At 37.5% G+C, this 16,952-nt stretch overlaps 1 protein-coding gene across 2 annotated transcripts in view; it reads left to right on the top strand.

Moving 5' to 3' along the window:
- tenm3 (teneurin transmembrane protein 3) overlaps nt 1-16,952 on the top strand; it is a 248,719-nt gene that overhangs the window by 180,014 nt on the left and 51,753 nt on the right. For both annotated transcript variants that reach the window (XM_088006070.1, XM_088006076.1), the window contains 6 exons: nt 2,451-2,570; nt 5,027-5,159; nt 5,420-5,548; nt 8,204-8,335; nt 8,470-8,605; nt 11,045-11,188. In XM_088006070.1, the coding sequence (XP_087862196.1) occupies nt 2,451-2,570; nt 5,027-5,159; nt 5,420-5,548; nt 8,204-8,335; nt 8,470-8,605; nt 11,045-11,188 (794 nt within the window). The remainder of the gene's footprint in view (nt 1-2,450; nt 2,571-5,026; nt 5,160-5,419; nt 5,549-8,203; nt 8,336-8,469; nt 8,606-11,044; nt 11,189-16,952) is intronic.

Raw genomic sequence — 16,952 nt, 5'->3', positions numbered from 1 at the left:
ATTACTAATATTTTCAGGAAGTGCTATCCTTCTCCATAAGCAACACTGGTCCTTAATACGCAGAAGTTCATAGTTAAGACATGGATGGTAGTTAAGGACTGGTTGATGTTAAAACCATTTGTTTATAGATCGGATTACATCGCACATAGACATTGAATGCAGATGCAACGTTCAAAATGGGGGAATCAGTGAGATGGCAAGAGAAAAAGAGAGGCTGTTTAAACCTGTTGCTAAAATTCATGGTGGCTGATCCAATCACAAGCGGACAGCTCTAAGTACAGGTGTGAACGAATGCAGGGAGGAATGAGGATTCACTCAAGCCCCGTTCAGACCTACCACTGCCTGGCATCTGGCTGTTTCAATTACAACTGGAACGCTTCAAGTGTAGGACAGTTCACACCTACCACTGAAATTCCTTCTGAATGATCAGATTTACGTCCAGACAAACATGCAGCCGGGTCACACGGCCAGCTGCCAGAAAAGCAACATGAAATAACCTCAGTAGTTCTCTTCAGATCTGTTTCCATGAAATCACACACATATCCAATTACCTGAACTGTATCAGTCGCTTGATTCATTTGAGGTCATGTTTGTGGACTTATTTACACAAAATCCAATAAGACAGATTATGTTACTGAACAGACAGGATCAGAGAGAAATGAAGCAGAATAAAATGATTTGTGACTTCAAAGGGCTTAGTGGTTGTGCAAAGACACTGCAGATTTCTACCCTGTGAACATCAGCTGCAAGAACATTTTGATGTTGAATATAAAACATAGTATAACATTGTAATTACGGTATACACATGGGGAAAAAATCTAAAATCACTTTCAGTCAAAGTGAAGGCAAGGTAAACTATTATGATGCAATGTCATATAATATTCACCTTACACAATGTATCCCAACACATGCAATATACAAAACTGGGGTGCCTCACAAACAAAACAACATTTGCTTCTGTTTTCAGTGTAAAATGTAAGGAAATGCCAACATTTGTAGCAAATATGAAACTGTGACAGCAACTTTTTCTATAATTATGTGTAAAGAGTCAAATCAAGTTTTAAAGCTTTAAAAAGTCACGTTTGACAATAACTAATTTTTCTTTTGCTTTTCAGCATTTAAAAGTGAATATCCTGTACACATTCACCTTTTAATGTTTGTTTCTACAAGTAGGATTTGATGTAAAAATCAAGACAATGTTCAGAATGAATCAGTATTTGTACTTCTTGTTGGCTTCATGTACCGTATTTTTCAGACGATAAGCCGCTACTTTTTCCCCCACGCTTTGAGCCATGCAGCTTATACCCCGGTGCGGCTTTTCTGTGGATTTTTATTCAACCACTAGGGGGCGCTTTAGCAGTAAGTGAATCATCAGAAGTCAAAATTGGAAATCAAAGAAGAAAATGCTAATTTTCATTTAGAACAAGCACATGCTAGCAGCAGGCTTGATTGAGAAATTTCTTCAAACTCATATCCCCTCTTCATGGAAACAACACGGAGAAGTTCATATGATGCAGCTTTTAAGTTAAAAGATATCGATCTGGTAGTACAGGAGGGAAATGGAGCCACTGTAAGCTCGGCATGAATGACTCCATGGTTCGGCTGCGTCCTTAACAGCAGATTTACAAACGGAGAGCGACGGAGATACCAGCGACATATAGCCCAGTGCGGTTTATATGAAACGTTTCCAGTTTAAAAAAACAAAAAAAACTTTGTAGATGCGGCTTATAGTAAGGTGCGCTCCACAGTCCGGAAAATACATTATTTAGAGATTCTGCAAAGCATGGGGGTGTGTTTTTACTGTGCTTTTGTTCATAGTAAGTATTTCAGATGAGATGAAGGTAAAACATCTAGAGTTCTTCTTTGATTGAATACCGGACCATAAAATAGCGTACCAAACCGCACAGACTTGTGCCAAACTGCTCAGGGGAAATGAGGCATTAGTTGGGTCTTGTTGGAAAAATAATAAAATTTCAGCACTACTATGAATAATTAAATAATATCAAGGCCAAAACCTCTGAATCATGAATTATAAGTACAGACACAATTCTGTGTTGAATGTCCCTCATATTCAGACATCCATAAACATATTAATATTGATATTGATATTGATGAGCCTTGTTTGTCAGATTAAATGCAGCTTAGCAAAAAAACAACCTTTGAGCAGATATTAAATATACTTTAACTCAATCCATATTTTGTTGGTTTGATGTGATATTCTTCTCTTGAATTTGAATTAGGTGTAAATTGAAATCCATTATTAAGTGTATGTGTGTATTTAGTCTATCTTGTGTTTTATTTTGGGAAACAAATGTATTTTTCAAGTCAAGTTGTGTTTTGTAAACTTGATGTTTCTGTTTGCTTTACAAATAAAAATCAAACAGGTTTTGCCAGTTTTTGCGAGTGCCCATATCTTTTGTTAAAAACCTCTGACCTGTTTGTCTCTCCAGCTTGGTGTCGATAATCCGAGGCCAGGTGCTGACTTCAGATGGGACTCCTCTGATTGGAGTCAATGTGACATTTGTCCACTACCCTGACCATGGATACACTATAACACGCAAGGATGGCATGTACGTATTTCTCTCAAAGACCGACATTGTAGATGTAACCCTGTTTGAATTTATCTTGAAAATAATTAATTTAAGAGTACCAAAATTCTTTGAAAGTTCTACCTAGCAACTTGAATAATGTACAATGTAATTTTCCAATCTGTTGCAGAGTGAAAAGTGACATATTAATTACAATTTGGTGCTTTTGAAAATTACAGTAATCAGTTCCTGATTTCTGCCCTTCACTGTAGCTTCTGCTTGTTTCAAATAGCGTTAAGCATTTGCTAGACTTGTAGCTTCCTTTTGTTCTAAAATGCTCTGCATATTTGGGGCAATAATTGTGTCCCTTCTTCTCATTGTAACATTTAGGAATGCAGGCATTATACACTTTTTTGCATATGTACACATCATTTCTTTCAGTGCAAGAGAGCAGAAATAGGGAATAAAGTCAGTGACTTTGATTCCTTCTGACTGATTGGCACGAGAACGATGATTTCAGACTCGACTTAAACTCTCTAAACAATCCAGACTAAACTCAGACTGGCATCATGTTCCAGGGTTTGAGTCTCTTAAAACAATATTAAAGGCGAAGGTAAAGTGATCAAGGTTGATGCCTTGATTAATGATTAAAGCTGTTCTCTCTGACCGCTAAATTAGGCTAAAAGGTAATTATTTTAATTCTGCCTTACAACAATACTGTGTACACTAGCCAGCATGCATCAGATAATTGTTGAGCACTGACTGAATGAGACCTGACTTGGGCAAAAAAAGCTTGTAAATGTCTCAGCAGGAGAACAAAGGATCAATAAATCAACTTTGAAAGCACAGGATTAAAGATTTTTTAAATGGAACTGATGGTTTATAATGAGCTTCTATGATTTTGTGTTTTGTCGAGATGAGATTTAAAATGGTGGGAAATGCTGTCTTTGTATAGAGCCACTGATTAAACTGGATGTGACACTGCAAGCCAAGCCAATGCAAAGTGAATGAACAGAAAAATGAATTGTTAGTTTCCCATATATTCAGAATATGTTTTAGATTCCTTTTAAAAAAACATAGACTGCTCATTCATACAGAAAACCCTACTAGTTTATTCGAAAACTGTCCTTTTTGTTTATGATTTAAGCCAAAAGTGAGCAGCTACTGCTTATTGTCAGAGGAAAACTGCCTCTATGAAACATGTTCAGTGTGGAACATGAAAGGAGCCAGCGCCGGAGCTGGATGTGTCTAACTGTGTGAGATAATGTCGTTTTGTCACCCCTTTGTAAACACCATTATGCAAATTTAGCCAAGAATTATTCTGACCAGCTGTTTTCTTATACTTATGATGAGACTGCTTAAATGCTGTTGAGTGCTAGTTAATAAACACACACCTGCCAACACTTCTGAAGCCGCTTTTCTCCCATGATATTTCCCAAGCTGTGCAGAGACATAATTGTAATTTCCACAAACACCCTCTTTGAAAACATTTATTTTAGAAACACTGCTTAAAATTTCAACCCATCTGTCACTGTAACTGAGTTGCCCACAACTCGATTCAAGAGGCATATTTACATCTGCTCACAATGCACGGTGTTGGCTGACCAATTGCATTCTAAATGATTCCCCTCGCTATGTTGCTACTGTTGCTTGGATCACTTCAGCACAGTTGGCTGAGAGGATACAATCAAGTGTGACTCTTGAAAGCCTAGCAGAACAAAAACAGTGTGTCGAGCCATATGTGCTGCTCATCAAATGTGTCAAACAGTTGACAGTCCGACTCGAATCTACACTTTGGCTGCGTTCGTTTGTCTTGTTTATAGTGTCTGGAGCTAAAAGCAGCTCAGAAGTTTCAGATCTTCTCTCTGTCTTCACATGGCAAACCCTGGCAGGACGATAAACGCTGCAAAACTACTTCCAGAATTTGCTTTCACACTGGCAGCTAGTCGGAACATTGTTGTTCATACGTAGCTTTTTTGTGACTTGATTTTTGTTAAAACAATTAAATGGGAAATTCTACAACGCATTTATACACAGTTTTAGAACTTGGTAAAAACTGGGCCTTTTTCTTTGCACAATTTTATACAAGACTCTAGATTCTAGGGAGGGTTTTATGTTACAGACCAACCATTTAAGAGATCAACCACTTCATCTAGCTAACTATAGATCAACACACTCGTATACTAACCAGTAGATCAACCAACCTTCAAATTAACCTACCAACACACTTGCCAACCAGTCAATCTACCAACCAACCAACAGAAAGGTCAACCCACCTGTCAATGAACCAAGAGTTCAACCATCATACCAACCAATGACTTAATAGACCAATCAATTAACTAATTAAATTAATAGCCATCCAACAAACAGATCAACCATTTATCAGTGTATCTGTCAATGTTAAGTTATGTAAATAATTAACTTAAAATAACTTCGGACTGTTTTCGGAGCTGTTTTAAACTGATCCACCTGGTTGCTTGGTGTTGGTGTGTTCACAGGTTCGACCTCCTGGCCAACGGAGGGGCATCACTGACCCTCAGTTTTGAGCGTGCTCCATTTATCACTCAGTACAGAACCGTGTGGGTGCCATGGAACGTCTTCTATGTGATGGACACTCTGGTGATGAAGAAGGTACATTTTGACACATATTTCTACACAGATGACACGTTTCCTTAAAATCATAATGTGGTAATTAACCATATCTGCCACTTAGTCAAAGGTTTTTGAACTTTTTGACTTTTTAGTTCTTTCCCGTGACTGGAAACATACTGACTTAGGATGTTGTTAAAGGAAGATACGTGTTCATAATTTATGTACTGGCACTGATTTATGAAATAAATTTGTGTTTACAAACAGAAAACAGTTCATCAATCCGTGTTTGTTTATTCCAGGAGGAAAATGACATTCCAAGCTGTGACCTGAGTGGCTTTATTAGACCCAGTCCAGTGATCGTTGCCTCGCCCCTCTCTACATTTTTCAAAGGATCACATGACGATGGCCCCATTATACCTGAAACCCAGGTACGGTAAACCTGTCTGAAGGCTGCTGGCCAGATATTCCATCCAGTATTCACCTGGAACAACTGAGTTAAGAACTGGATGTGAATAACAGTGAGAAATACGAGAAAATTTGATTGTGGAAGATTGGATGTGATGAGGATCCGCCAAAGTCTGTATTTAACAAGATTAGATGTGTTTGGACCACTTACATGTTACTTAGTAGTACTTTTAACCACTGAGCCAGTACAAGTACTAGTCATAATCTTACTCATAAGATTTGTGCTGACAATGCATTGTTAATGGTGATGAATTTGTGCAGGACGGTGTTCATACTAATACTCCTATTGTAGATAAATAGTCCACTTTACAACATGGGTTTGTTGTAATGTGTGTTTTAGATTAGAGTCAGGTGATAAAGATTGTGCTACAGCTATTAATTATGTATGTTATAAATGTTAAATTTGCTTGACCAAATCCTTCACTCTAACAGAAATTTGTGCAGAAATCAGATTTTTTTTTACCTCAGTGCTGCAGTAAAAAAAAAAACCGAATCAATATTTATCAATATTGACAGTTGTTATTATCGACTGATATAAAACGCGTATATTGTGATACATTTTTCAGTTTAAACAGAAATTGAATCTGCACTGCACTGACAAAACATCATTCAAGCTGTATTGGTGACTTAAAGGGGGAATTATGCAAAATCCATTCTTTCAACATTTTCATAACAACTGGACGTATCATAGTTATTCATTACAACAACTATGTTCTCCACAGTTACTAAATATAGTTCACAGTTGCACTATAAAATGGCTCTAGTGACTGGAAAATACATAATACTCTCCGTTTGTGAAACTGTTATGAGCTAAAAATCTGTTGTATTTAATGTTATTGGAATGAAAATAAATGTCCTCTCTCATTCTGCCATGCAATAATCTGTTTTTATTGCAGACTGCAGCTTTGTTCTACATATTGATTGTCATTTTAATGTTTATGGCTTTTGAAATAGCTGTTGCATGCGTTCTGCGGCAATGACCATGCACTAAATTATTCTCAATTCTGCTAACATCCTCCTAAAGAAGAGTATTATGGACAAACATGCACACACAGCTAAATATAGTTCTTTCACTTTGAACAACTCCTGACCACAAATGAGAGTGTGAGCAGCTGTGTGTTAGAAAAGAACAAAAGAGGAGTTTGTCACTTGTGTGGCTTCAGGATGAAGTGGGTCTACTGAAAACAGTGAAGAAGAGCGATTGTGTGTGTGTGTGTGTGTGTGTGTGTGTGTGTGTGCGTGTGTGTGTGTGTGTGTGTGTGTGTTTTAGATTTGGGCTTTTGGTCGTCACATTGCATTAACCAGTCTCCTGTGGAAGTGAAACAGACGACAGTAGTTTAGAGTTTTACAGCCCTAACCAGTGCTCCATGATTACTTTTTATTTGCCTCGTGTCTTTAATTTTCTTGTAATACTCCAAAAAAAGAGAAAGTGTGTGACTCAAGTAAGTACGTGTGTGTGTATGTGGGGGCAGCTGAAAGGCGAGCCAACTAGTAGTGGCCTGATGAAATTTGGCGAGTTGGCTTCATCAGATACAAGGGCGATCTTAAAGGGGACATAATGGATATGTAATGAACACTTAATGTTCAAATAATGAAAAGCCAATCGTGCTGAAAAACAGTGCAACACCAGAACGGTCCAAGGAAGAGGAATGACTCCCCGAGGATCCTTTTTTTGAATAATCTTTTTCTTAATAGTCTTCCTCTATATCAGACGTATTCTTTCTCTGGTCTCTCTCACTGTTCTCCAATTAAAACTGTGGATATTTTAGTAATTAGTAAAAAAACATGATTGCACCGCAATCATTTCCACACACAAACTTTGAGTCTTGGCACGTTTTTCCCTATGCATGTGTGGGTTGGGGTACCGCTGATTTCCTCAGACACTCCAAATTACACCCATCCATTCATCCATCCTTCCATCTTTCTATCCATTCAGTCTAGAGAATGTTTTTTGACCGAATGATGATGCCGTAGGGCCCATTTCTGGAGAGAACCCACACATATATATAGAGAACATTCAAACTCTATGTGGAAATCCAGGAGCTTCTTACTGCGATGCAACAGTGCTAACAAGTGTGACGTTGTGCAGCCCAATTAGCATGCATGTTAGGTTAATTAGTGACTAAATTGGCTTTGGGAGTGAGTTAAATGTTGTGGAACAAACATTGTGTTGAATATTCTCTCTTGTAACAGGCTTACATCGTTATTTATTATTCAGTTGCCATTTAAAAAAAATAAAAATCCTGCTAACATGTTCAGGTCTGTCAGTGTTAATGCTGTGTGTCAGTTACTTATTAATGGTTCACAGCTGATGAGTTGGGCTGCACCTTCCAAATTAGGGTCATTCTTTGCCTCAAGCAAAGGAGTTCAAGCATCTTTTTGTCTTGTTCACAAGTTATGGTAGGATGAGACAGGAGATGCCCAGGCAGATGTTCCGACTCTCAGCTACGGTCACGACTCGACACTTCTCATCTTAGAGCTCCAGGAAGGAACTTCATCACCTGAGGGGGGAACCCGGAGTAGAGTGGCTGCAGCTTCACATCGAAATGAGAACAAGTTTGAGCAGTGAAATGAAATACTTGTGAGCTTTGATTGTGTTTGTGTTGTTTTTCTGGCAGGTTCTCCAAGAAGAAACTTCAATACCAGGCAGTGATCTGAACCTGGTCTACCTCAGCTCCAGAGCTGCTGGATATAAACCAGTCCTCAAAGTTTCCATGACACAATCATCAATTCCTTTCAACCTGATGAAGGCGAGTCCTTTTAGTAATCTAAAATAATTAGAATCTGCAGAATCTGTACCAACAACATCATGGTCAGCATTGTCACGTAGAGTAAATGTGAGGTTAACTTTAGTGACCTTTGTGTCGTTGTTCTCTTGATGCAGGTCCACCTGATGGTGGCGGTAGTGGGTCGTCTCTTCCAGAAATGGTTCCCAGCCCAACCAAATCTATCCTACACTTTTATCTGGGATAAGACAGACGCCTACGGTCAGCGCGTCTTCGGACTGTCAGAAGCAGTTGGTGAGCAACAAATAAAACGTCTAACTGCTGCGTTCTTCAGATATTTTACTAATTATTTTTCTACTACTTAACGCTTGGTTACACTATCTTTGAAAATATATCTTTTAAACTGTTTCTTATTTCAAAACAAACTTCTGCAATGACTACTTGCTAAGTTGAGATGCCAAATACAGTTTTACTGTGACAGCTCCCATATTCAAATGGGGGGATATCTACTCAATAAATGACTTCATGCAGCAGTGAGGCTACAAAAAATTATTTAAATGCAGTTTGTTTTTTTTATCTAATCGTGTTAAAGTTCTTAAATCAATATCAGAATCATCTTTTATCTTTTTCACCACCAGCTGGTTAAAGCTTTACCAGAACCAAAAGTTAGAAATCAAGCACACAATTCTGACCAGTGCTGCTTTAATCCAGATGATTTTTAGGCGTTTAAACCAACATAATGGTTGTTCTTGCCATTTTGAGGGTACAATATGGAGCAAAACTATAAAGTCTTTGATGCCTAATACTGACATTTTTCCAAACCCACATTGTAAAAGTCTGTGCACAGTTCATTATGCAATCAAAATAATTTATTTACACATTCTACTTTATTCACTAGTCTTACCGCTGTTAAATATTGTGTGTGCATGAATAAGGAGCAAAACTGCAGCAAAGTTCCACCAACTTTCTGTTTCCTGTTTTACAGAAAAACTCCAATCCTGGCTAACTTAATTCAGATAAAAAATATTTTCCAAACACATTCATCGAGTTTTTCTAATTATATGCCATGTTAATCTTCAGCGACTCTAAACGTGTGATCTGTTTATGGCCTAACCTTTTGTAAATTAGCTTAAGAGCCGTTTCCAGACCTGCCAGTGGTGACCTGAAAATCAGACTGGAAGCAGTCATAATAGTCTACATACATAATATATGAGAGTCAGAGCATTCCTCCTCAACTCATTTTAGCCTTTCAGATTTATTTTATTGTGTCTTAAAAGGCTAATCTTAAAACAAAATCTCTCGCAGTAGGAAATGCCAGTGACGTGCATATCACCTATTGAATAAACTTCAAAATACGCTGCATTCTTTCATAATAGTTAATAAACACACAGGATTCATGCCATCAGGATCAAAAAAACTGCTGCTGCCTTTCACTAAAACCTTAGCTTTCACCGAGACATCAAAGCAGGACGGAAACGCATCAGACACAAACGTGTTGTGCACTTATTACTGGTAATTGATTCTGCACATGTCAGACTCATCTTGAAAGAGACTCCTGCTTCTGTGAATGACCTCAAACTGTATGTTGCTGTGGGTGTAGACACTACTTCTTACAATGGGAAAGGATATTATCAGGCTCTGTTAGCAGCTGCTGCTGCTTCAAATGCAGTTATCTGAACTGTAAATTTGATGAAAAACAGAAGTACTGAAAATATGTTGTTGTACATTTGCAGCATGAAGGATTATATAAGTGATTCTGCATGATGTTGAATGATACGGGTGAGATTGATGAATTTGCTGAAGAACAGAGACATTTTAGAAATAAAAGAAACGCATTATGGATTGTATTAAACGTATAAATAATATTAAGAACAATTGACGATAGAATAATAGCAATATAATGATAAATGAATGAGATAAAGACAAACCCTTCAAGATTTTCTGATTGCTTTGACATGAAATTTTTATTGAGTTTGCAAAAATGTACCCTAAGCAAACAAAAAGTACCATAGAATTATCAAATATCACGAAATATAAGTGTTGTTTATCATTACCTAAATGTTTATTTTGTTTTTCAAGGGAAAAAAATACATCAGGATACAAATTAATGAACCCCCAGTCGGTTTTATAGCTTGAGTTTGTATCATGCAATAGAAAATATCGAATATGAATTCATTCATTTAGCCATCCATCTGTTCAGAGGTTAGCAATTTATAACCATATTTTTATTCTACAGAAGGAAAATGAGAAAGCAAAATGTTAGACATGAACCAAGTTAAAGATAAATGATTGTTATGTTATTTTTTTAATTGTTATTTACATTCAGTTTAACATGTTCATCTGCCTGAGATGTTACCATGGGTCTGTCATCGCATTATGCATAACCTTTCATGCTTTCATGATAATAACAATGCCAAAAACATGCAAATGAGTTTCATTTATGAATCCTGGAGAATACCTTCACTTTATTTTCTAATTAGGTGTGTCTGAATGTGTGTGTGGGTGTGTGGGTGTGCGTGTGTGTGCGTTCGTGCGTGTGTGTGTGTCGGGGTTCACAGTATGAGCTTCTCGGCTTGCATAAATTAGAGTAAAAAAAGGACGCTGGAGCTAAAGTGTCTGTAGACTGAAGAACTGTAACTTTGCTGTTAATTTTTTAGCTGATTTTTTCCTAATTGTTTGGATTTGGATTACGCGTCGTCACACACCTGCCCTTCTTCTGTGCGTGTCCAACAGTGTCGGTGGGGTTTGAGTACGAGTCATGTCTGGACCTCATCCTGTGGGAGAAGCGGACGGCCATTTTGCAGGGCTATGAGATGGATGCTTCCAACATGGGAGGATGGATGCTCGACAAACATCACATTCTGGACGTGCAAAACGGTACGAGTCATGACCAAACTCCAAATGTCCCTGAGTGGACGCCTCTGTGCATATTTTATCAAGTTAGGCCTCTTCACCAAGATCAACAGCAAACATTTCTTTTCTGATTTATCTGGATCATTGCCTGCTGAAGTTGTTAAGTGCAGCACATACAGCAGCATGCATAAGATTAGAGTAAGCAAGTCCTGAAAATATTTTCCCCTGGAGTGTCTTTTTGTTTCTCCACTCCATTACCTGGTTAATTGTATGTTAAGGAGTGAGAGGTCATAGCTAATAGCAGGGTAAAAGTATGTTCATTCAGGCAGTTGCTAGAGTGATTGTTTTCATGCAGACTTTGGTTGATGGAGCATCGCAAACATTGCGCATGTGTGTGTGCGTGTGTGTGTGCGCGTGTTCGAGTGTGTGTGTGTTCCTTTTGGGGTTTCCTTGATTTGTTCCAGTTGACCAGAGGTATTTTAGGAGCCTTTTATCTCCCTCCTTTTTCTCTTCTGAGACTTGCTCCCATTCACACACACACACACACACACACACACACACACACACACACACATGTTTGTTTTGCTATCTTTGTGGGGACTTTCCATTGACTTCCATTCATTTCTACAGCCTAAACCTTACCTTTACCCTTTTCCTAACCCTAACCATCACATACCTAACCCTAACCCTAACCAAAACTCGATTCATACCTTAGCCCTAACTCTGACCCCTGACCCAAAAACAGGGTTTCCCCTCGTGGGGACCAGGCTCCGGTCCCCACAAGGAGCAATTGGTCCCCACAACGTAGTATATGTCAGGAAAATCGTCCCCACAAGGTATTACAAACAAACGCACACCTACACACACACACACACACACACACAGATCTTCTGCTCAGTCTTACATCTGTCACTCTGCGATTCCTGCCTAGTCTCGTCTCCGAAAACTCTTGGCTTTGTCTCATAAAGTGTTATCGCGCCGCCTCCTTTACTGTCTTCAGCTGTGTTTCTGTTTGAATCGACAGTTTTAAAAAGTTTCTCTGCTGCTTTTTTATGGGAGAAACCAGCATATTTATTGTAGTTCTTATAAAAAATTAAAAAAAAAAAACACAAGACTGCACACACATGGATGGAAGAGATTTAGAGCTGGATTAATAAAACTCCAAATAAAAGATAACCATGTTCTCTGGTCAAAGCGTACTTAGAAAAAGAAAAGATTCAAAGAACGCCTCAACTTTCATTTTTCTGGATTTAGGCTCAGGGTTTTGTTTTTGTCTTTCCTGCTAGTCAATCACTGCTTAAACGTTAGGTGCATCATTTAAAGAATGGACAAGTTTACTCAAAAAGAAAACATTTTATTTAGTAAAGAAATAATACCAGCATATCGAACAGAAGTCAACAATACGAAGCATTTGTGAAAAACTAAATGCACCTCGACAACCTGAGATATAAAACCCTCGCACATTATTATTTAAAAACGGCATACTCTCTTTTTACCATGAGTGTTTAACATCTGCTGCCTCTAAATTTACAATTTACTGATGTAAACATTTGAATTAAAGTTACCTTCTGTCCTGTCGTTGCTTAAAGACACTTGATTACAGCTCACCAACAGATGCTGGGAGGACATTTGTAGCTGAAGGTAAAGGTTACGTTGGTTAACTGGTGGCGTGTCTGAAGATGTTACAGTCTGGGTGACTAAATTCATCACTTGGAAATGCACTGATCCAAGTTTTATGGCTAATTTCCCAGAAAACTCCCAAAACAATATGACATTTTTTAAAACTCTGTGATTTTAATACAGGTTTGAGCCATTTCTGGTTTCTACTGACCAACATTAAAAACTTTGTAATTAGATTATTGTTCAGTGAGAAGGAGACACAACGTCACACTGTGGAAAATAGTAATAATTAAACTAGTAAGAAAAGGAGCTTAAGATCTTTTCAGTCACATTTTGAGGATCAAGGTTTCTTTCAAGATGTCTCAAATGATGTCTCTGAATTCGTCACATAAAGGGTCATACATCTGTAATTACAATTCAAGATATTTCAAACTTATTTGTAAGAAGTCAAAATTACATTTTTAGTTATCTGAATTAAGATGTTTTGTGTTATTCCCTTCACACAGACTTAAACGGTTTTGAAGACCTAAAAGTGCTTCCATCAACCCATTCCCAAAAAAAATAGCATTTTCAAAAACCTTTTTTAAATTTTTATTTATACATGTTTTTAATATTTACATTGAAAATGTGAAATATATAAATCTGGGATGTTTTGACTAGACAATATACTTATTCAAGATATCACTTCTGTCATTCTGACGACTCAAAATGTTAAACATATTTTAAATAGAAAAAATGTCTATGTTCAAAATATTTCTAATTCGTCTGGAGATACCTGACTAGTCAAAATTAGCATTGCAGGAATTCCCAAGTTAGTTGTAATTATTTGCTTTTAAGATTTCTGTGGTTTAGCTAAAAAACATACATCTCCTATCTGAAAATATGTCTAATGTATCTTTAATATAATGTTATTAAAGAAGTCTTTAATCGTATGTAAGACTGGTCAGAACACAAAGTGGAATATTTCAACTTTACTTCATGATTGGTGATAAATTATTTCTGAAATGTATGTTTTTAGTCAGTAATTCATTGTAGATATCTTGAATTAAAGCCTTCATGCAACTTAACAGAACATCTGACATCATTTCTGCTAGTCAGAATGTAATTAAAGATGCCTTAATAACCTAGGATGTGTAGTCATAAACCAATTTTAGAAATCAGGAGTGTAAATGTGGTGGAGTCAATTTTATGTTAAAACAGCTTGCCCTATTCCCTGACCTTCTGAGATTTTAACATTTCAAATCCAGCATGTTTAGCAGAAGGCGGTCAAAAGCTCAAAAAGTTTAAGTAAGCAGAGCAACTTAAACTTTCTGCCTGCCAATCGTTTTACAGAGGCTGGCCTTTTCTTGTAGTAGCAGCTTGAATAAATGACATGCCTGTGTAGAAATATAAATATACTTTCCTCTTAAACATCTTCTCACACCTTTGGTGCTTTTTCTGCCTGCATTTATGAACTAATACTGAAAATAGATCAACTTCCTCATATCAATGTGTGTTATGGTGTGGTCTTTAGCAGTGCTGCAGTCCCTGATTGAATTCTTGCAAAAATAATTGGATTTCATGTGATCGCATGTGAATTTTTAATGCATGCATTAGCAGCTTTTCTAAGCACAAGTGCAAATGAAAACAACCTGGAACAATATTAAGCTACTTAACCTTTATTACCAATCCAGCCGTTTCCTTTACCTCCTATCTCTTGCTGTCCTTTATGTGACACACAATCCATCAATTTTTTGCTCTCTCCTCTTTCTCTCTCTCTCTCTTTCTGCAAATCCTCATGGGCTTTCAACACATTGTCACCCAATTGAAGGTGTGTGTGTCAGACAGTGTGTTTAGAGTACAGGTGTAATTTGTGATTTTCTCTCCACCCTCTGTGATGGTGTGATTTGGTGCCATGGGGGACGGCACCGGAGTGCATAATGTGGCTCTGTGTCTTTGAGACTAAAACATCCTGTGAGCATCACCATGATTCAGTTTGAGTTGGACGCCCTGCGTGCCTTTCATTTGGATTGTTTTTCCCCTTTTAAATCATAACTTTCTTTCTGCATTAATTTCTCTGTTACATATTATTAATCCAAGCAGAAGTGGTAACAGCAGTCATAATAATCATAATGAAAGTGAGTGGTTTGAACCATGCAGCGATCAGCACACTGCTTCCCCAAATGTCAGGATCTATAATCATTTTCAGCTTCCAATAAGCTCCTCAGTGAGCCTGTAGGGGAACACTGGTCAATCTAATAATGAATCCCAACACTAACTGGCAGCAGCTTTACAGTTATTTACAGCACCGGGTCCTGTTCAGCCAATGAAATAAATGACGTGTCAATAATGCCTTTGGGCTGTGCTTGTTTGCGTCTTATGTATGGAGCGACTTTTAGCCTGAATCTGCTTTGCAGATAATAAACTGGAAATGTTCTTACTAAAAACCTGATTTTATAAATACAAGTGTTCATTAATAAACAAAACAAAGAAAAGCAAAACAAATTTAGAGCAGGCTGGTGTTTTGCTGCATTAAGACATAAATCAACGAATAAAGAATACAAAAATATAAATGTTTACAACGGACCAGTTATACTTTCATCCAACAAATAAGGTCTGAGATTTCACAATCAATGGCCCCTTTAATAGATACACCTTGCTAGTTCCGATATAGATAATTATTGATTAGTTTTTTGTCTTAAATATCTGAAATACTGCAGAAGTAGCGACGTACCCTTTTCTGTTTTATCCACAGTTTTCACTCCATGTTGTTATTTTTCTAAGCCATTGTGAGACACAGTGGTGAAACCTTAAACTGCTGCTGCAAAGTAACTCAAGGGGTTGTTGCTAGGTAACCAAAGAGCGAGTGAGTTAGTTGGTGCCACCAACCTAGCTTGGCTGGCTGTGAGAGGTTGAGCAGCTAAAGCCTTTCCTCTGCCTGCATCCCCCACAATTCTTTGTGGTTAAATTAAATTATTGAAAATTTAATCAGATGTATTGATATCGACCACATGTCCATCATGATGTATGTTACTGATTTATTGTCCACCCTTATCTTACACAAGGTTTCAGAAACATTCCTCAGAGATTATGGTTCATATTTTCACGATAGCATCACACACTTAAGCAGATCTGTACACTGTGGTCATAAACAGAGAGAAAGGTCAGCAATAAAACTCCCACACCATTATGCCACCTCTGCCGACCTGAAAGGCAGGACGGATTCATACTTTATTTAGTTTATGCCACATTTTGAATGTCACGGCTGAAACAAAAACCCACCACAGAAGGTTGTGCTGTCAGGTCAGCTCCACTGTGACACTTCTCTGTGTATCCTACAGCAATAACCTGGAGTTCAATTTGAGACATACACTGAGAGGGGACTGAAGGTGAACTCTAAAAACATATAGATATATCGTTTCTGTTGCTGCATGGCTGAACCTTGACTCCTCTGTGCTGTTTTTAATGTTTTAGCCGTGACACTGAGCCCCAACAGAAAAGGATCATAAACAAAAGCTACGTATAGAGGAAGGTAGGGAAGAAGGTTTTATTAGTTTGATATTTTCTGACTTTTAAACAGGTTGTGCTAAGATTGTATTTGGGCAAAAAGTAGAAGAACCAATTTAAAAGTTAAGTCTTCCCTTTTTTTTTGAAAAACATAAATTTTGGGCAAAGTTTCTGTTTGAAAGTAAGAAAGTAAATAAGTAAGTCCAGGTCGCCTCAGGGCAGCTGTGTATACAACCCAGTGCCTTCCCATCGTCAAGGTGTAAATGTGTATGAATGGGAATGACTGGTTTCAATGAAAAATGCTCATCCCTAATAAATAGGGGTGAGCATTTATTGTGTTAAATTTCTTAAATTTTTATTTATTGTCATGATAAATTCCAATTAATTATGTTTTAAAACTGTCTGGATTATAATTTTTACCATTTTCTCCACTGTTTCTTCATTGATAGATTCGGTAAATATCAGTCAATTTGAAAATATGATTAAATGCAGTTACTGTGCGCTGCTTAGCGGTACAAACCACACCTATTTATGTGAATGGCGTCCCCAAGAAACGTATTACAAATGGATATATGTTCAAGAGCACTATTTGTGTTGTGCGCCATGCAGTCACACCAATACGGTTACCAAAACAGAAGCAATAAATAGTTCCCCTACTAATAAAGCTCTACATGAGATTCAT

Source organism: Poecilia mexicana, unplaced genomic scaffold, assembly GCF_051168715.1.
Source record: "Poecilia mexicana isolate PSO_F unplaced genomic scaffold, ASM5116871v1 scaffold_1, whole genome shotgun sequence".
Lineage (NCBI taxonomy): Eukaryota > Metazoa > Chordata > Actinopteri > Cyprinodontiformes > Poeciliidae > Poecilia > Poecilia mexicana.
Note: the sequence above shows the minus strand (reverse complement) of the source record. Positions and strands in the feature narration are given on the sequence as shown.